The sequence below is a fragment of the Carettochelys insculpta genome, chromosome 1 (genome assembly GCF_033958435.1).
Source record: "Carettochelys insculpta isolate YL-2023 chromosome 1, ASM3395843v1, whole genome shotgun sequence".
NCBI classification, from domain to species: domain Eukaryota; kingdom Metazoa; phylum Chordata; order Testudines; family Carettochelyidae; genus Carettochelys; species Carettochelys insculpta.
Genome location: NC_134137.1, coordinates 324,597,846 through 324,619,729, shown reverse-complemented (window position 1 = coordinate 324,619,729; position 21,884 = coordinate 324,597,846). Strand labels below are relative to the sequence as shown.

The 21,884-nt window shown below is 42.1% G+C and overlaps 1 protein-coding gene across 1 annotated transcript in view; it reads left to right on the top strand.

The window, feature by feature from the left end:
• The window catches only part of CNTN1 (contactin 1), a 187,105-nt gene that overhangs the window by 76,739 nt on the left and 88,482 nt on the right, over positions 1–21,884 (top strand). Inside the window, exon 13 of the mRNA XM_074984080.1 lies at positions 14,518–14,638. Within this exon, the coding sequence (XP_074840181.1) occupies positions 14,518–14,638 (121 nt within the window). The remainder of the gene's footprint in view (positions 1–14,517; positions 14,639–21,884) is intronic.

The window sequence follows — 21,884 nt, the reverse complement described above, 5'->3', positions numbered from 1 at the left end:
AAAGAATAAATATTCCATTATTAGCATTATAATTTTGTATGTGCTGCAATTTCCTGTAAAGAGCTTCATAGAGCTTTCAAATCATGGGACTATTAATTTACGTTGAGAATGCTGATCAAAATGCTGAAATCTAATAGCACCACCATCTTTCAGTTGCTGAAATAATCCTACTGTAGTTGTCATGGGCCTATAGTGGAATAATACAATTTATGTAAATAGCTGAATAAATCCTTTGTTTTCAGCTGGCAGTTTTGGTAGTGCCATCAGTTGTCGAAGACAGAACTAATTTGCATTTCATTAGTGCTACAACTCGTTTTTCAGAAAAAAAATTACCAGTGTTGTTATTTTCTACATTAACAGTTCTTTTTCAGGGTTCTACAAAATTGATCATGGTTCAACTTTGTGTTTGCCTAGTTATTTGACTGAGCTGCTGAGCATTAACATAGTCTTTCAATGTCCTAAAAAATGCAAAATCTCCATAGTTATTTCAAGCTCTCTCAATAGCTTTGATGATCCAGTATTTATTTATGACATTGTTTTATTTTGTTTATTTAAAGACTGAAATTTGCTGGTTTTATAGTTTAAAATTAATATGTACTATCTACAGACATATTAAAATGACATTTTTATTATTAAAAGGGTTATTAAATAGCTTCCCTACTGAATATGAAGGGATATATTCTCCTTGTAATATGCATATGAAATACACACTATACTAATTTGTATACATAGAGTGAGAAGGGAACCTACAATCTCACTTAGACTTCTCAGAGTGTAGTCCATGCGCACTTTAAATTATCTTCTAGGAGACTATCTGATTGGCATATCTTACCATTTACACTTTGTTGATAGATTTTGTTTTTCTTTAATAAAAAGTGTCAACCTTTCTTCAAAGAGGTAGGCATTGTCTACACTGCATAGTTTTGTTGACTCAAGTTAAACTGACAAAAAAGTATCACTGGGGTGTGTTCACACTATACCAGGGGTCTGCAACCAAAAGAGTGAGAAGAGCCATTTTCTTCATACTTGGTTACAGAATCAGTACTTCAAGAGCTGCAATGCATACAAATACAAGACAGTCCTTAATAAGTAATGTCAAACTGGAAGGACCAATGTGCGCATCAACCCTCCACACCTCCCATTCTCAGGCTGTACCCCCCCACAATCCCCAAACCCACCCTCCATCTCCAGGCTTTATCTGCTTCAGCTCTCAGCCCCCAAATCCGCCCCCCATCCCCAAGCTTTACCCCAATCCCACAAACCCACTCCCCACCTGCAGGCTTAACCCATTTCAGCCCCAAACCCACCCTCTGCACCCAGGATTAACCCGCGTCAGCCCCAAACTAGCCCCCAGGACAAATGCATCCATGGCCCTGGCTATGGAGCCTAAACCAGGCATCCACGTGCTCCCACAGAAGGAAGAGCCTCTTTTCAGGGGCAGCCCCTGTTGCTCTGACCCAGCTCCAGCTGACAGGAACCATCAAAGGTGGGAAAATACATGTCACTGAAGAAGATGGGGTGCCCAAAGGAATTCTCCGTACCCAGCAGGAGGGCTACACACAGGCGACCTTCTCTCCCCACATGCTGGAGACCAAGCTACTGGCGAGGAAGGAGTAACTTTGCTTGGGAAGCCAGCAGGCTCTACTTCCTCTTTCCCTTCCCACCCCCATGAAGCGCAAATGCTCCCCCTCTTCACACTTTGCTGCTGAGCCTGGCTGGGCTGCTACTGCACTGAGCGAGTTCTTATCAGCCTGCTTTCGAAAGAGTGTGTCCACACACAGGAAAGCAGGTCAAAGGAGTGATCTGTTCTTCTGAAAGAGAGCGTCCACACAGCCCCCCACTCTTTTGAAAGAATGGGCTAGGGATCGCAAATGAAGACTGATCTTTCGACAGAAGGGCTCTGCGGAACATCTACACGTTTTCTTTCTAAAGGGGGCGCTCTTCCTGAAATGAGAAAGAAAGAGTGATTTCGAAAGGAGAACCACATTCTTTCAATTTACTCTCAAAAGAAGGCTTTTTATGTGTAGATGCTCCATGGGCTCTTTCGAAAGAACTTGCTAGTGTAGATGCAGCCTGTGTGTGGCTGTGTTATTTTGAAATAAGATGTTATTTCGACATAACTCTGTAATTAATAACTCTGAGGCACAGAGAAGTGAGACTCACTTAAAGACACATCTCAGGCCAATAGAAGAGCTAGGAATAGAATCCAAGTGAGTCCCAACCCACTGTTCTATCAGTCATTAATTGCTACATACTAAATGCAAAGAGCAAGAAGTAGGTCATGGATAAATGGAGTCAGCATATAGGAAAAAGTGATATTCATTATTACAGATTTCTTTGTAAACCACGCAGTGTAACTTGGACTGTAAAATTGTTATTAGATGGGTGTTGTAGAGTATCTGCTCATTTTTGTAATTTAGCTTATGATTTGTAGACAGCAGTTACTTAGTTCAACTATCCATTTCTCATATATTTCATTAAGTGGACACCCAATGTTATTTTGTATTTCTCTGGTTATTCAGATCACGCACTGCTTTGCACCAAAAATGGGGGGAAGGTAGTTTGCATTTTTAAAGTTTTTAATTACTTTATGTGCTACTTTGCTGGCAGGGTGCCTTAGACCACTCTGCTTATGTATGTTCAAGGTGCCCACTGAGCGAAAACATGGGAAATGTGGAGGGCTACGTCTACACGTGAAGCCTTCATCGAAATAGCTTATTTCGATGTAGCAACCGATGAGTAACGTCTACACGTCCTCCAGGGCTGGCAACGTCGATGTTCAACTTCGACGTTGCGCGGCACCACATCGAAATAGGCGCTGCGAGGGAACGTCTACACGCCAAAGTAGCACACATCGAAATAAGGGTGCCAGGCACAGCTGCAGACAGGGTCACAGGGCGGACTCAACAGCAAGCCGCTCCCTTAAAGGGCCCCTCCCAGACACAGTTGCACTAAACAACACAAGATACACAGAGCTGACAACTGGTTGCAGACCCTGTGCCTGCAGCATGGATCCCCAGCTGCCGCAGAAGCAGCCAGAAGCCCTGGGCTAAGGGCTGCTGCCCACGGTGACCATGGAGCCCCGCAGGGGCTCGAGAGAGAGCATCTCTCAACCCCTCAGCTGATGGTCGCCATGGCGGACCCCGCTATTTCGAAGTTGCGGGATGCGCAACGACTACACGGTCCCTACTTCGACGTTGAACGTCGAAGTAGGGCGCTATTCCTATCCCCTCATGGGGTTAGCGACTTCGACGTCTCGCCGCCTAACGTCGAAGTTAACTTCGAAATAGCGCCCGACGCGGGTAGCTGCGACGGGCGCTATTTCGAAGTTGGTGCCGCTACTTCGAAGTAGCGTCCACCTGTAGACACGGCTGAGGAGAGTTTTTAAAATGGAGGGAGTGAAAAATTTATACAGGGAAAGTAGTTTACGAAGCAGTAAGGAGGAAGTGGTGATGGATGGATTGGGATGAGAATGAGAACCAGAGGCATAGCAAGGACGTTTAGAGCAATATTCAGCTGTGCAGAAGGAAGCTGTTAAATTGTTTAAGGGAGCAGACAGTAGCCAGTGAATGTGTGCTCAGACAGATCAACACTAAAGGAGTCCTGAGTCTCTACATGTGTCGTCCAATACACTTTTGTCACCATCTGCCAATCCCCCTCCCCACCTCACACACACATAGTCATAAAGGTGGGCTTGGGGTTATTTGTTTCTGGCCAATTTGTGTCAAATTTTGTGAAGAACCTAGAATTTAATAATGAATATAACAATAGAGGGAGGGAGCCTGGGTCAAAAGATGTGGTGTCAGTGGTTAAGAGCAAGCAGGAGAAAGAAAGCAGTAGACATGGTGCTGAGGGTGAGGTAAACAAGCTGTTAGCTAAGACAGGTGGCACTGGAAAACATTGAGAAGTCCTGCGGCACGTTATAAACAGATTTTTTGGAACATAAGCATGCATCTAATGAAATGGGTCTTTGCCCATGAAAGCTTATGCTCCAAAAAAATCTGCCAGTCTATAAGATGCCACAAGACCTCTCATTGTTTTTGTGGGTACAGACTAACATGGCTACCCCGCTGATGCTGGAAAACATATTATTAATCTGCAGTGATATTTCCAAAACAATACATCTTTGTCTGTTCCATGAGAGCTAGAAATATGCCAACTGCTGCTCCAGGAGGAAATAAAGAAAAACTGAAAAACCAGCTCACAGCATCTGTGTTACCTATGTGCTTGTGAGACTGAAGGCCACTAGAAACCATATGTCATGCCTGTTGTGGCAAGCATAGGCTCAAAAGGCATAGGCCCATAACTCCACTCAGAAATCTTGTTATAAGTTTAGCTGATACCCTCCACCTACCAGCTACTAGGAACATTAGTCTTGTTCAGCTTCTAGCATATTTTCTTTTTTGAAAATGAAGTAACAGGAGACCTTATCATAGTGATACCATTACAAAGAACAACTCCCCAAGTGTCTTCTGGCACCAGAAAGAGTGGAATCTATGAAGGGAGAAGAATAATATATGTGTTGGAAATATGTCCTAGTCCACATATCCAGGGTAGAATTAGCACCATACTTCCTTCTCAGATAAGTATAGGTCTTTGAAGGATGAGGTCCTACCCTGTAAGCCCTATCATTAGACTGCTGATTTTTAGTTACCCCTAACTTGCATGCCAGATATGTCTTACAAACCAGAATAAACCAAATTCGGCTGCTAATGAGACTCAGACAATGAGATTACACTGCTGTTAATCTTAGATTTTGTCCATGTCCTTTGAAAACAAGCAATGAGAATACTAACTACACCCACATTTTACACTATCAGCACAAGTAGCTACAACTATCAAAGTAACTGCGCTATTTGTATTTATTAAAGTGCCAATGGCTATCTTTCGCCCTATTCCTCATCACCCTTCACTGGGACAAGAGAACTGAGGGAAACTTGTTTTCATTTAGCATTTCTTTCTATGGAAGATTTACAGATGTTAAAGAAGATCCTTTAAACTATTTTAAAGAAAGGAGACAGCAAGCTCTGGCTAAACTCATTCTCTTTTTCCTGAATTACTTGCTGCCCATTATATATTCAGAACACCCGTTCAGAACTGCTGAAACTTACATGCCTAATTTTGGGGACCCAAATTTGAAAACTTTGCCCACTGCTTCTTGTTAATTATATTCACTGACTTGTATAGCTCAAGGGTCAGCAACCTTTCCGAGGCAGAGTGCTGGAATCTGACCTTTTAACCTCTATGGATGGTCCGAGTGCCGGTGATACTTTTTAAAGTCACTAATAGACCTACTTACAACAGCTTCATTGATAAATATATTAAGATGCAGAGCTTTACTGTTTAGGTGGTAGATTGTAGAATTAGCTGTTTTTTTGTTAATCCACAGGTGGCATGGCTTTGAGCAATCTCCTGGCTCATGGGAGGAGGAGGGCCGGGGCTAAGCTCCCTCCTTGCATGCGATGAAAATTGGCTCATGTGCCACTCTTGGCATCTGTGCTGGGGATTGCTGACCTGTGGCATAGCTCCTCCAAATTAGCTTAGTTAGTGCCAAGTGGCATGTCATCTGCATGATGGAATGTCTTTTCCTGTGATCTGATGGGATAGATCCACAGATGACCAGAGGTACTGTGAAGGAGTTGCCTTCACCTTTCATCGCATTCAGACCAAAAGTTAAGTGGTAAAGGTCTTTAGAGAGCCCTATGTCTCAGCAGGAGTGTACATCACAAAGGTATTTCTGTCTTTGGCATGATTTTGCAGTTTAAAAGCAGAAGTAGAGGGCTTATCTGATTAAAGTCCTTTGCTTTAAAGTTGGCAAACATTTGAGTGGTGAACCACATGCACACTTTGGAACATCCCCGAGTACTGCTATCACAATTTCCAGTTTGTGATTCAGCTCTCTCTCTATTGACAGAGGCAGTTTGCAACCTAGCCAAGCTGAGGTTTTGAAGGAAAACATACAAAGCATTCATATCTAATTTGTGGACAAAATCTGCTGATGCCAATGTTCTTTATTTGCTTGGTAAGCTTTCCTATTACCACTGTGAAGCCAGGCTCCTATTGAGGTATAGCAAGCTTTATCACTGACGACAAACAGCTTGGTGCAGGAGAGCTCCACAGAGAAACAAAGAGAGATCAAGTGTATACATTTTTTATTTTCAGGATAGATCAGATTTTTCTCTTGCCATTTTTAGCTCAAGACTAAGGCATTTGCCCTAACATAGAAGGGAAATTTGCAGAAGATTACTGATACTTATACTAGTATGTCAGTAGATATAACATTAAAAAAACCAAGTGATTTAATTATAAATTTAAATGTATTAAAATGAATGTGGACAATTCAAATTTTAAATGTGTTGAATGAAAGGAGCAAGATGATTAGCTCATGTGAATTCTGAGCTATGTATATGAGACCAAACCTGTGTGGTTTAGAACAAGTTTCGCTTATGTGTATTTTCACAACAGGCAAAGCTTAGAGATGCATGGTTTAAGTGATTGCTTCCAGGATACATTAATAAAGCTCAAGGTCAGCATTGAAACATTTGGGGTTTTAGGTTTTTGGGGTTTTTTTGTTTGTTTTTTTAATGTAGAGAACTGGAAAGATGAAGAGTTTCCTCCATTGCTTTATCAAGAAGAAGAGGCAATTCCTTTCTGTCACTTTCACAAAACAGTGGTATTCAGCTGCTTCTTCCTGTTGTCAGCACAGGTCAGACATGACTCAGGGAAAGAGGAGTTGGCATCTGTAACCAGTCAGTGCCAATGTATAAAAAAGTCTCCATATGCTTTGGGGGAAGATTATTCTGAAGAGCCCTGTAGAGTCGGATCACCATGAAGCACACATGAAGGAGTTTCTATGGCAAAGGGGAGCAGTATGCCGCAAAACTATCATGAGTTTTAATTTACCTGGTGTGTGTATCTTTCACCACACTGGCAGAGGGGACAGTCAGCACCATAATGTAATGAAATGAAAAGTGTTCATAGATAGTAATTTAATAACAATTAAAAACCAGAATGGTGCTAATTAGGGATATGTATTGTAGGAAAACAAGAATTCATGTACTGGAAAAGACCAATAGTCTATGAAGTCTAAGTGGCTGTGGGCAGTCTCAATGCCTCAGACAGGAAATAAATACTGCACATTGCACCTGCATTTGCTACATTCTGATCTGGAGGTGGTTCTTTACACTAGATGCCAGTGAAGTGTAGAAGTGTAGAACTAACTTCATGTGCTATTCGTTCCCTCATTTGCACCCAATTAACGCTCTCTCCGGTATGTCCTTAAAGAAAGAGTTCCTAAGTTGCACCAAAACACTTACTTTTTAATTTTTGTTGCATGTTAATTTCATTCTCTGGCTGCCTGTTCTTTTGTCACAGAAGCTTCCAGATCAGACTTTTCTTTTGTGTACCTGTATACTGTCCTGCCTCCTCTTATATTTCCTTTCCAAATTGCTGTACATTTCTCTCTTGCCATTTTGATCTCCAATATGGCTGTTCTCAGTTGAAATTCTTGTTTCAGATATTTTAAAATGTTTGCATTTTATTTTTTGTTTCCTTGTTTTCAGTCAGGAGACATAAATCTGGACCTTATAAGTGACCATTACATCCACTGTGGTGTAAACAGCTGAAGCATTTCTAACTTCAGAACCATTAATGGAATCCCATGCAGTTTTTGTTTGTGTTGAACAATGCAAATGTTTTCTATGAGAAAAACTTTTGAAATAGTCATGACTTCTAAATTTAATTCTACCAACATTGATTTTTACATTATTTTTATTTTGAATACTGCCACTGTGCTTCTGACTGTGAAAGTTCATGATGGTAAGCATTTGTTTCATGTTTGTTATCCATAGAAAAATTCAGATTCTGAACAATCTGGAGTGAGTTAGGAGAGTTATGTTAATCATTCCAATGTGGTATGATATCAATCCAGCTGTTAATCTTTTGTAATATTTTACCTTGCATGAAAGAACTTTAGATATATTTTGAAAGGGTGATCAAGTTTTTATGAAAATATGTTAAAGACTAACGCATGGGTAATGTTGTGATTTACTTCAGTAATCCTTTTCTAAGGAAGTTACAGGATACATTTACAAACTAGCATATGTGAATAAGTAAGTAATTCTAAACATTGTGTAAATATATTATTTAACATAACATATTACACATAATTGTGTATGTGTGTGTGTATTTATAGAGGTTTGTATTTCTACAAAAAGTCTTGTGGCACCTTATAGACTAATAGATATTTTGGAGCATTAGTTTTCATGGGCAAAGACCCGCTTCATCAGATGCATGAGTGGGGCGGGGTTTCAGAGGGGTATTAAAGAGTGGGGTCGCAGTAAAGGGGGAGGGCCAGAGCTGACAAGGTCTATGCAGCAAGGTGGAAATCATCAACATACTGGGCCATTTCCACCTTGCTGAATAGACCTTGTCAGCTCTGGCCCTCCCACTTTACTGGCACCCCACTCTTTAATACCCCTCTGAAACCACCAACCCCCCACTCATGCATCTGATGAAGCGGGTCTTTGCCCATGAAAGCTTATGCTCCAAAATATCTGTTAGTCTATGAGGTGCCACAAGACTTCTTGTTGTTCTTGAAGCTACAGACTAGCACGGCTACCTCTCTGATACTTGTATTTCTACAGTGTTTTGCAATTGCAACTCCTGTTTCTGCACTGGTATAAAAAAGTGCACTATTTGACCCGCAATGTGTACATATCTGGAATTATTACAGGTGCTGCAGGTAGCAGTGCATATGGTTAAGGTTGATTTATACTTCCCATTATAAAATTCTGTTTTCAATTGTTCATTATTTTGTCAAATTTATATGGGGTGAAATGCCAGGTGTCTACCACAGGCAGCTTTTTTTTAAGTTTCATCTGAAAAGGTTTAGCCATTTCTGAAAAGCAGGTTAAGGGGGAAGTATCTTGTTCTGCAGATGTTAAAATAATCTTTTACATGTTAGGTTGTGAAACTCTAGGGGGTGCGCTGTTGTCACTGTGGGATGGGTGTACCCTTTGCCATTCAGGCAAATTCAGCCAAGTTATTGATTACTCAGAATTAGCGAATATGTTCTATGTTCCCCTTTTTGTTTCAATTCTCCCTTGTTAAAATGAGGATAATACTGCCATCTCACCTGAGAAGTGTATTTTGAAAACAATTTTATTCATGTTTGTGAAGAATTCTGATACTGTAATGATAAAGGCTGGGTCTACACTCGCCCCCAGCTTCGAAGGGGGCATGTTAATCAGGGCGACAGGAAATTACTAATGAAGTGCAGCAGTGAATGTGCAGTACCTAGGCTAATTCTCTCCTGCAGCAACTTCGAAGTGTCAAACTTGGAAGTTCTGGCATGCGTGTAGCCGCGGGCACTTCAAAGTCCCTTTACTCCTCAAAATTTTAACTAATGTAAGACACTGAGGAGTAAAGAGACTTCGAAGTATCGCAGGCACTTCGAAGTGCCTGTAGCTGTACACATGCCGGCGCTTCGAAGTGCCTGTAGCTACACACATGCCGGCGCTTCGAAGTTCGAAGCTTCAAAATTGCAGCGAGGGAGAATTAGCCTAATGAAGTACTGCACATTCACTGCAGCACTTCGTTAGTAATCTTTCATCATCCTGATTAACATGCCCCCTTCAAAGTTGGGGGGCAAGTGTAGAGAAGCCCAGAATGAGGAAAACAAATAATTCTGTCTGAAGTCAGTTAATAAGTCACACACTGAATAAGCAATATATAACAAAACAGAATATTTACTCATCCAGGTAGTGTTGTTCATCCTGTGCAGTAAATGAGGTAGAGGTACTGTGGACAAACTAACATATGATCGTGGAATTTAAAAGTGTATTACACAGTAAAGTACACAGAGTAAACTGAAGTTAAACAAGCAACCAGTTTCTAAGTGCTTGACATTGCACTTCAATGTTCTTTTAATGGATTTTAAAATGGACAAAATGAATGCATGGATTCTGTTACTTTACATCCTCATTTGTGGGTTATAGATACTGGAGAGTTTTTCAGAATACATTGTGGTTTACTTTTGCAGTCACTAGTTTTACCTGAGTTTGTTTGTTTGTTTTTTCTTTTTTTTCTTTTTTTTTTGCCTAAGAAACTCAGTGAACATGGTGTGGTATTAAATAGTAATTTGGGGAAAAAAAGTAGATTCCATGAAAAAGAAGTATCCACTACTTAGTTCAAACTAATAAGTCAGACCACAATGAATGAAATCTACCATATGTTTGAGAGAGCTAGTGTGTCTGTCCATCTGTCTATTTGTCGGTTTGTTCAAGAACACCTCCTAAACAGTAAGAGCTAGTACCACCAAAATTTGGTATACAGCTTCCTCTTATCATAGCTTAAAGCAAATTGAGGGTTTGGTTGTGCCAGGAAAATGGGATGTGCCTGGAATGGGATTGTTTCTTATAACACCATTCAGAAAAGAGAGAATCACCAGGCAGGTGAAAGGGGCTGGCTAGGTGCACCCCTACCATCCAGGACTGTCCCAGCCCTGAGTCTCTCAACCCCCAGACATTCTTTATGGAAGGCAGGGAAGGCTGACTCTCCCCCACCCATCAATTAACGTGGGACCATTTCTGGCTGTTCCCCTTCATCAAGGATCCAGGCGAAAGTGCACAATTTGCTGCATTCCTCACTCTAGCTATGGAACACGGGGCAGATGAAGTTGCACCTGTGCCAGCTGGGAGACAGGCTCAGCTCTCCTGGCAGTGTCTCCTGGAGCTGCAGCAGCCATGGAAATGCACTTCTCACTTAGCCTCAAGCTGCTGTGGTGAGAGAGGGCAGGAGTAGTCCTCTCTCACAGGACAGCACGTATTGAACCCCACATCTCCATCCCAGAACACTGGTTTAAGTGAAGCTTGTCCATCTTCATTTTATTTTCCAAAAAACAAAAATTGAGTTAAAGACCCGATCAATGCTGGGTAAATCTAGAGATGAAAAAAAAATCTTTGGCTAGCTAAAAACATAGCATTTGGGGCCAGAGTTAGAAAGGCTTGAGTGCAAGAGTTTCAGCACCCTGTCACTCAACTCCCCACCAGTTTATAGTAATTAAAAGACAAGCAGCTGGCAGAGATGGTCAGTTAGCTGAGTGGTGACACCACTGAACTGAGGGTCTAATGGGATGGAACTGTCCCCAGCAGCTGGGACTGTATAAGGAGAAAGGAAGGAAGAGATACTGAAGAGTAAGAAGCCTGAAGGAAGGGAGAAGTAGTAGCAGCCAGTTCTGGCAACTACTGTACCCTTCCCCAGAAAAAAGTGGGAAAACTTACTAGGGATTGTAAATATAAAATATAACAGAGCGCAGAGGTGGTCAAGAAGAGCTGGAGTGGTTGTGGTCTGATATTAAGGCTGAAAAGGGCTTTCCAGGCCAGAGCCTACGTAAGAGCTTGTTTCTGTAGTGTTGTGTTTAGTAGATAACATTGCATGAAACATTGTCATTCACATATCTGACTTTTGGTAACTTTAGTAAAATTCTCATTTCCTGCAAAACGTTACTGCAAGCTGTCATTTCAGATTGGGATATTTATGCCATTTCCATGTATAACTATTGCCCTTTGAGTTAAATTTTGTTTAGAATTACTCAGTTTATCCTCTGAAGACATAAGGCAACTTTCCATGCTAAGGTAATGTTTGGGTTTGGAATCTCATAATTACTTACCGTCCTGACATGAGATCAGAAGTTATGCTATCAGTTGAATGTTGTGTTAATATACCATGGAAAATTAATATTTTACAGTGAAAAGGCTAGTCTATAATTATGTCTGTATGCTGGGAGGCTCGCTTTTAGGTGCTTTTAGGTGCTTCTCTAATACTAGTTGTACCTAACAATAAGATGAAATTACTCTATGAACTCTGTTGCTTATTATTGGTAAGCTGTTTTAAAACATTACACTGATGTGTTTCAAATCCATCTGCACGTTGACAATGACTTGCATATCTGAATCACTTCAGCTCTTTAGACTGAGGTTCCTTGAAACAGGAATGATTTAAAGTTAACTATATAGGTATGTGTTTTGCTGAACTGATGAAAGAGTTCTCAGCACCCTACAGAATGGAACCTCGAATTTGTCTACAGATTATTCCTTGGGAAAGGCAGAGTTTTGCCCATCATGGAAGGAGCCTGTGGTTCCACCTTTAAAATCCTATAGATCCCATGGAATTCACTTTCAGTAAGACCATCTGAACAGAGTGCCTGTGCTCAAGTTCTACCACTTGGCAGCATTGTTGCGTGGCATCTGTCCTGCCAGAGGAATCTCCTTGCCACGGGTAATCCCAGAAATCCCCTTAAAAGGATGATGGGTGTTCTCCAGTACCGTGTGGTGACATATAAAGGTGATACAGCCTGGAGTTGTAGATCTTTATTCAAATGATCTCTGTGTTGTTCGTGGGAGGACAATATAGTCCCGAGGTCTTGAACAGGTTTCTCCTCTCCTGATGCATCCCAGGGAGGCAGAAGTTAGAGCTGATCTGTACATTGATTGCTGGGGCTTAATTTGGACTGGTGCATGGAGCGGATCTCTACTGACATGGTTATATATTATAGTGTTATCTATTGCTTTTTTCTGTATCTCTGTTTAATTTCACAATAATTTAAGTAATATTGGCGAATCACTTAAAAGAGAAATGTAGGCTAAAACTATTGTAAATTGATGTTTTAATGTGGCAGTGTACATGCGTGGGATACATGTGCACAAAGTGAATGAGTGGCTAGCGCAGAGGTCGGCAGTCTGTGGCTCCAGAGCTGCATGTGCCTCTTGTAAATAAGGAAGACCATCCTTGATATTACCAGGGCAAATCTAATGGCTGACCTATGTAAGTTTGTTCTTATCCACAATTATTTCCAGTATGGGGACAACTTACACCTCCAGCGTACCAGTAGTGCTTTAGGCACTCGCATGGCCCCACAGTATGCTGACATTGTTATGGCTGATTTAGAACGTTTCCTCAGCTCTCGTCTCCTATCACCCCACCTTTACTTGCACTACACCAGTAACATCTTTATGATTGGGACCAATGATAAAGACACTCTGGAAGAATTCCACAGAGATTTTAACAATGTGCACCCCACCATCAATCTCAGCCTGGACCATTCCACATGAGAGATCCATTTCCTGGACACCACAGTACAAATCACTGACGGCCAGATCAACACCACTCTCTACCAGAAACCCACTGACTGCTACACTTACCTACATGCCTTCAGTCTCCTTCCTGCACATACCACACGATCCATCGTTTATAGTCAAGCCCTTAGATACATCTGCTCCGATCCTATTGGCAGAGGCGAAAAACTTCAAGATCTCTACCAAGCATTCATAAAACTTAATTATCCATCAGGAGAAGTAAAAAAACCAAACAAACTGACAGGGCCAGATGAGTACCTAGAACCTAGCTATTTCAAGATAGGCACAAGAAGATCAATAACAGAACACCACTTGTCGTTACCTATAGCACCCACCCTAAAACTCTTCATTGCATCATCAAAAACCTACAACCAATACTAGAATATAACGCTACACTCTGGAAGTCCCTAGGTAAGAGTCCTGTTCTCTTCTGTAGGCAACATCCTAACCTAATGAAAATTCTCACTAGCAACCACAGGCCATACCACAGTAATACTAATCCTGGAACTTTTCCTTGCAACAAACCCCTTTGCCAACTTTGTCCACATATTTATTGTGGAGATACCATCACTGGACTTCACCATGTTAATTGCAAGATCAGGGACTCGTTCTCCTGTGCCTCAAACAATGTTATATATGCCATCGTGTGCCAGCAATGCCCCTCTGCTATGTATATTGGACAAACAGGGCAAGCACTTCGCTAAAGAATGAATGGGCACAGAGCAGACATCAGGAATCTTAATACACATAAACCTGTCAATGAGCATTTCAGTGGAGTGGGCCACTCTGTTAAAGACCTGAGAATATTTGTCTTACATCAAAGAGACTTTAACAGCAGATTACAAAGAGAGATGTGTGAACTGGAATTCATGCCCAAATTCAATACATTAACACTTGGCCTCAATAGAGATAGCAAGTATCTCAAGTATTACAAGGACTGTTTCCCTTCTTTTGGTATTTGTAATGATCTCAGGCAAACCTATTAGTATTTCTGTCCCCCCCACCACCTCCTTCAGGTTCATGTATCTGATTAGTCAGTTTTTATTTAATTTTTTGGGGACCTCTGTGCCATGTTACGTCAGTCTGTATTGGAAATGTACTAGATCTGAAGCAGTGGGTCTGTCCCACGAAAGCTTATCATCTAATGAATTATTTTGTTAGTCTTTAAAGTGCTACGTGACTGCTGGTTTGTTTTGTTAGAATGCAGATGAACATGGCTACCTCTCTGTTACTATTCTAAGGAGGGTAATCATCTACTTCTGTCCTAAAACTGAGCACTTGTGAGTCATTAGTGGCCATCAGAGTATACAAATGATAGATGTGTGTGTGTTACAAATATATAAGAAAATTATTAATCTGAATGATACAATTTTTGTAACAGATAAAAAACAATGGTGAAATGCTTATTAAAAATGTACAGCTGCGACATGCGGGAAGATACACGTGCACAGCGCAGACAATCGTTGACAACTCCTCGGCTTCCGCTGACCTTGTTGTAAGAGGTAAGACTTTTCAAGCTACAATAATTAGACATTTTGCTGTCTCTCAAATAGGTTAGCAGAGTGGTGTAAGTCTGGTGGGGTGTTTTTATTAAAATCATTTTATTTCTTATCAATAATTGATGGAGATTACAAATTGGAGGAAATTAATGTTTGAATCCCTTATGATCTGCTCATGATTGTGAGTCCAGTAGATATTTAAAGGTGTGTGTACTGTTTACTATATCCAGTGTACTTCTAATGAATTTTCTGTATAAGGATAAAAATTCAGTATCGTGTTTTTTTCCTTAGTTAATATTTTAAGACAATTTAATTTGGTGTTCACTTTTGTATAGCAGAACTTCTCAAAATAGACTGAGGCAATGATGGCATTCCTTTTTTTGCCTACTAAAAGAAATTTTGCAACAGCCATTTGCATTACTTAATTGAATTGCATATTGTTTAGGAAACGAAACATTATGGTAAAAGTGCTGTGGCTGCTTAAATAATTGAAACAAAGAAATTTGGAGTGAAGTACATCACTCCATCATGAACTCATCCCTGTAATGCTAAGGATTTCTGTGATCTCAGGACACTGTGCTTGATCATATGGGAGGTGGCTTATAAGATCTGTTACAGTGCAAAGGTGAGATACAACAGGTGAGATAACCTGGCTTTCACACATAACTTCTCTGCAGACAAAATCAGCATGCTCTGAAGTGCTGATGCTCTGGAATGTTGATATTTCAAAAGTGCTATACCTGATGCATGGGGCTGCACTGGCAGTATGTTTTGTCCCTTTTCAGGTATATAGGACAGCAGGATGGTAAAGAACAGTTTGTGTCTTGATTCTGAGTTTCCTTCATTTTTAGGATCTGGAATGTTGTCACATTGTTATAACTTCTTTATTTAATTTTCTTTGCTTAGTAACAGCAAATGAAGTGTCTGCATTGACACTGTAGCAGTAGACACAACAAGAAGTCCTGAGGCACCTTATAGACTAACAGATATTTTGGAGCATATGCGTTCATGAGCAAAGACCCACTTAGTCAGATGCATGACAGTGGGTCTGATGTGGGTCTTTGCCCACAAAAGCTTATGCTCCAATAAATCTGTTCATCTATAAGGTGCCACAGGACTTCTCATTGCCTTGTGGATACAGACTAACGTGGCTACTCCCTCTGATACTTGTAACAGTAGAGTAATTTATAATTTCAATTGTATGGATGTACTAACATTACAGAAGACTCTTCTGAAAGGACAGGAATGGTCCAGTCATATAGCTTAATAATACAATAAGAACAGGAATCACTTTAAGAAAGGGGACAGCCTATTGGATATATTTGTCCTTCAAACTCAATATGCTGGGAGCATAATTACTACCTTTCACATAATGAAATGATGTGAAAGACACTACACAAATGTTGTATTCACCCTACAGGTTCTACAGGATGTTGTAAGTTCTCATGGGGCTAAGGTTCCCCCTCCAACCTCCAGTTGACATCAGTGGGACTCTGAGAGTGCTCATCAGCTAGCAGATTGTGCTCATCACCAAGCCATATCTGGCCAATGTGACAAAAGTGGCATTGTCACTACAGTCCATAGCATGATGTTTCAATAGAAAAGCATGACAATAAAATAGTTCACAGATCCATGGTAATATGGAGCCAAGGTTAAAAGGATACAGAATAGGTAAATTACTAGAAAAAGCTACTATATGTGAAGTGCCTTTTAAATGTTTTCCCTGTCCCACAAACAGTGCATCCATGTATCTGGTTAATGTGTCCTTTCTGATATCACAGTTAGGATAATGGAACTGCTGAAGTGATCAGAAGAGATGGTGGTGTCCAGTGTCCCCTCTATTTTTTTCCATCCATGTGAAATAAATTTTGTTTTGTGCACCAAGGCATGCACAGTTGTGCACCACCAATAGATACCCAAGCTGCCAGCTGTGGGAGGTTGTGAGCTGTGCTAATCAGCTGGACAGCGTTTGAATCTCTTCTGGGTGGCCACCCAAGTGTTCAGGTTACAGGAAACACTGGTCCTGTGACTAGTGGTTTTACAGTGGTCTGAAGCCCGTACCATTGAATCAGGTCTCTGAAAGGTTTAACACTGGTGACAAAGTCACCCTGTAAAAGATACTCGAAAGAAAGTCTTGGAGGAGATGCATCTTCTCTCAGTACCACTGATTGAAAGACTTTCAGGAAAACAAATGGAACCACTGTAGGGCAATCCTCTCCAGCTCCGTCTGTGCAGCTGGGCTACCAGAACATTGTGATCACTCATGTCAAAAGCAGATGTTAGCTCTTCAGGACGTAAAATCCTCTTTAGCTGGTTAATCACTTAAATGCCAGGTTTAACCCGTTATCTGATTAAGTGGGTGTGGGTGGGTGGCTCCGAAGGCTGCTGGAGGTGAAGACTGGCTGTCTAGTGCAGTTCTCATCCCAATGAATCAATTGATGCGAATGTGTTACCAGTTTACAGTTGGCTTCTACAAGTGACAGACAGGGATCCAGCCCACAGGTCACAGACCTCAGTCCTAATGACCCTCCGTGTGTTTTGGGATGAGGAGAGGTGAAAATAAGCCAGCATGTCCTGGTGCGGAGCTTTGGCAAGAAGAAGCTGGCCAAGTGGCGCGCTCGGCTGCATCTGCTGCCAGCTGGGCTCCTGGAGCTTTCCTCTGGGCTGCCTTGCCAAGCAGGAGGCAGGCGAAAAAGGCTGGTTGTGGGTGCACCCCCTGCAAGTCCAGGGCTTCCCCAGCCCTTAGCAAACACAACCCCCAGCACCCTTTGGGATGGGGGTGAGGGGCCAGCAGCCACGTGTACCAAGGAGTCCTGCTCTTCTCCTTCCTGTGACTAGCAGCTGTGTGCCTGCCAGCTGCCGAGGGTGCAGGGGCACAGGGGGTTACTTTGTGCAAGCTGTGCGCTTTCCCCTCACTCCCTGATAGGGAAGGGGAAGAAGAGCAGTAGTGTTCCAGTACGGGCAGCTGCTGCCCACCACCGCCCACCCAAAATGGTGCCCTTACCCACCCTGCACTCACCCCCACACATGCCCTGCCCTGGGCCCCCACACCTCCAACTCCTACAACCCCACAGTTCCCTGCCCTGAGCCCCCCACATCCTCACCCCAACTGACTCCTGAACCCCCCACCCCAGCCCCCTGCCTGAGCCTCTCGTTACCCCAACACCAAACTCCTGCATCCCCTGCACATTCCCAGCCCATACCCTGAGCCCCTCCTCACCCCCAAACTCCTGTCCTGACTCTTGCCATGCCCCACATCCCCACCCTGGCCCTGAACCTCTTATACACACTCTAACCCCTGCCCCGAAGCCCCCACACTCCAGTCCACACGTAGATTTCTCACAAGTATTGTCATATCACACGCACACCCAACCCGTGTACTGAGGGCCCCCCCCCTTAGGTGGTGCGATAATGATGGTACCAGGAGAGCAAAAACATATGTCTCTTCCAGCTTCAATTTCTGGGTATGGGAGGGACTGGGCATAACTTAAATAAATTATTTTGGTAACCATGTCGTTGTATTTCTCACAGCATGCAACTGAGGAATGTTAAATGATAACCAGAAGGTTCACTGCCCTAAACATTTTAGCCTAGAGAAAATGAATCTTTGCCTTATCAAAGGTGGAGCTAACATTGGTTTCATAAAGTTTGTCCACTATACATCATGGACAGTGTCAAAAAGAAGTAACAGTTATGCTGTAATAGTTTACCAATAATCCACTTTAATTCTGATAGCTGAGATAGAAGCATAAATGAGTATTTCTTTTAATTATATATTCAGTTTTGAAGATATGTAGGAAAAGAAGTATTCAGTTCTGTGCAGGGATTAAAGAATTTACCTAATGATATTCTGGAGATGTTTGATATTGACTGTTAGATTATTTTATTCAATCTTACTGCTGTAATGTTGATCTAGGACCAGATTTACACATGTATTTAAGCACCTCAAGCTACAGAATCGGACAGAGTGAGAGTTACATAAGTAGCTCGTTCTCTAAATGAGAAATAGTGCCTCTCAATAAATTAATATTTTAGTTATAAGGTGTATCTTTTCAAAGACAACAACACACAATAATTATAAAGTAGAAGTTATATCCAATTTTTAAAAATAAAATAACTTATATAAGCAGTTTTATGGTTGGAAAATAGTGCTATAAAAACAAAATGTTCTTTCCAGATTTTGTTTAAAGGACCCTATATTTATGAAACCATTGCTGACTCAGTTTAAAAAGAAACAATTACTGTACTTAAAATATTTTTAGATTGGTATTTTAAGAGTTATATTAAAAAAAGCTGTGGAACAGGAAAAATTCTTAGAAAAATACTGTTGTAGCAACCGTTACATAAAAGGGATTGTAAGGTGTCTGCAAAGTAGTGCATATATTAATTTGTCAGTGAAACCTTTAAGCATGAGACGATGCACAAATATTGCTGAAGTGTAAGAAAAAGACAGACTTCTTAGGCGCCTATCATAGGTGGGTACAGTCTACCCATAATGGGGTTAGATACTGTTTAAGGCTTTTGATATTAATTCATTGATTGAGAGATGCCCAGATGGTACAATAATGGAACCACATTAGTACCTTAGATAGATCACCAGTGTCTATTTGTCATTACTGTCCAGTCCTAGAATGAAATTCTGGCCCTGCTGAAGTCAATAGGAATTTTGCCATTGACTGCAGTGGGACTAATATTTCACCCTGATCTGGTGGCAGGTTGCTATGTAGCACAATGTTATTTCATCACTGTCTTCTCTCTCCTTTCTCCCAAGGTCTTTCAGACCTTCTTTTCCTTTTTATGAAGGATCTTTTATGATTCCTGATGATTTAAGGAAATATCTTTTTCATATTTCCTCATGTTTGAGACACAGGATTACAAAGTCTCTCTGTATCAGTCTCCTTTGTCACACTCTTGGTTACATAGTCATTTGTTTGTGCATTTAGACTTGCCTTGAGCCTTCAGAGTTCCACTTTATGATCACTGGTTCTGAATCTGGGGAGAGTGTACGTTGGTTTTGTTGAGGTGGTGACGTGATCTGCTAAGGGGTAAGTCTCTCTTAACCAGCGCCCTCAGGACCTGACCCAAGCCGGATAAGAGAATTTATCGAGCAAGGGAAAGTCATCTTCCCTCAGCCTCCCCTAGATGGCTCCTCACTTACTGCAGGTCCTGGCAGCTGGCTCCCAGCTTCTGGCTATGTCTGGGTCCTAGCAGCTACAGTCTCCTGCAGCTCCCTGCTGCCCACAGATTTTGGCAGCGTGCAGCCGTTCATAGCTGCCAGCCACAGCTCCCCATGGCTACGTCTACACGTGCAGCCAACATCGAAATGGCTTATTTCGATGTTGCGACATCGAAATAGTCTATTTCGATGAATAACGTCTACACGTCCTCCAGGGCCAGCAACGTCGATGTTCAACTTCGACATTGCTCAGCCCAACATCGAAATAGGCGCAGCAAGGGAACGTCTACACGTCAAAGTAGCACACATCGAAATAGGGATGCCAGGCACAGCTGCAGACAGGGTCACAGGGCGGACTCAACAGCCAACCGCTCCCTTAAAGGGCCCCTCCCAGACACACTTTCATTAAACAGTGCAAGATACACAGAGCCAACAACTAGTTGCAGACCCTGTATATGCAGCACGGACCCCCAGCTGCAGCAGCAGCAGCCAGAAGCCCTGGGCTAAGGGCTGCTGCCCACGGTGACCACAGAGCCCCGCAAGGGCTGGAGAGAGAGTATCTCTCAACCCCCCAGCTGATGGCCGCCATGGAGGACCCCGCTATTTCGATGTTGCGGGACGTGGATCGTCTACACGTCCCTACTTCGATGTTGAACGTCGAAGTAGGGCGCTATTCCCATCCCCTCATGGGGTTAGCGACTTCGACGTCTCGCCGCCTAACGTCGATTTCAACTTCGAAATAGCGCCCAACACGTGTAGACGTGACGGGCGCTATTTCGAAGTTACTGCCGCTACTTCGAAGTAGCGTGCACGTGTAGACGCAGCTCATGGCTCCCCGCTGCCCACCATCCCCGGCTTCCTGTGGCTCCCTGTCTCCCGCTGCCCACCAGCCTCCCCACCATCTGCTGCCTACTAGCTCCCCACTGCCTACCAGCCTCCTGCAACTCTCCACTGCCCAGGGGTCCCAACAGTGGGTGGCTGACAGCAGGCACAAATTTCTGGGACCCACAGGTGGTGGGGAGACCGGGCCGGCTACTGACAGCAGGCACAGGCTGCTGAACGAGGGATGTTGCCAGATAAGAGAATTCTGGTTAAGAGAGGTAGAACCTGTAGCATATTTCTGTGCTATGATTTGTATTGGTTTAGCTTGTTGCTAGTTTTAATTTGCTCTTCCCAATGACTTGTATATTGTTATGGTCAGATCGATCTTCCTAAGTATTTCTTGGCATGGACTCGTATTATTTGTTCCACTGATCAGGACAGAAAAGTTTTTGAGACTGGGAGCAATGACAGGTAGGAGCAGGTTGTGTTTTCATATGGGACAAGTTTTAAATACTCCTGTAGTTTGCAGAAGGGAGAATGTTTCTTTGGCTGAGAGATCACTAAATATTCTTTTGTGAGTGTGAGTTTGAAGAGGGAAATGATTTAGTTCTGGTCAGCAGCTGTTGTTTTTGGCGTGGTTGTGCACAGAGTATGGGTTTGTAGAACATCAAAAGAAGAGTTTCTATCACAGTCAGTGTAATCAGTTACTACAGTTGGACCCCACATTTCAGTTCCATACAGAAGTTGGGTTGTACTGGCAAAAAAAATTAACTGTAATTTTCTTGGAGGCTGGTATCTCCCACGCAAAAACTTAAAGGCAAAGAATACCCACAATTTTTTGCTAGGCAGTCTGAAGCTCCCTTATGTAGACTGTGCACAATCTACATCTCTCAGTAATACAATTTTATTCTATGTTGGTTATTCAGAAGGTTTTTTTTTTAATTTTTTTCCCAAGTTTCTCCATGCTAGGTTTGCTGAAGGTATACACTTCTCTGGAGATCTTGTTCAATAGGTTATAGTATCATGATGTTAGCAGGCTACAACAGGAATTTTATTTCTGAATCATGAGCGGATGGCTGGATTCAGGTTTGCAACATCATAAGTTATTTCAGACTCTGAAGAAGTTGTTCAACAATTGATTTATTTATGATATTTCTCATTTACATAGATTTATAGAAGTTAGGTTTGGAAGAGAACTCAGGAGGTCATCCAGTCCAAACCGCTGCTCAGAGCTTGACCAACCCTAACCAA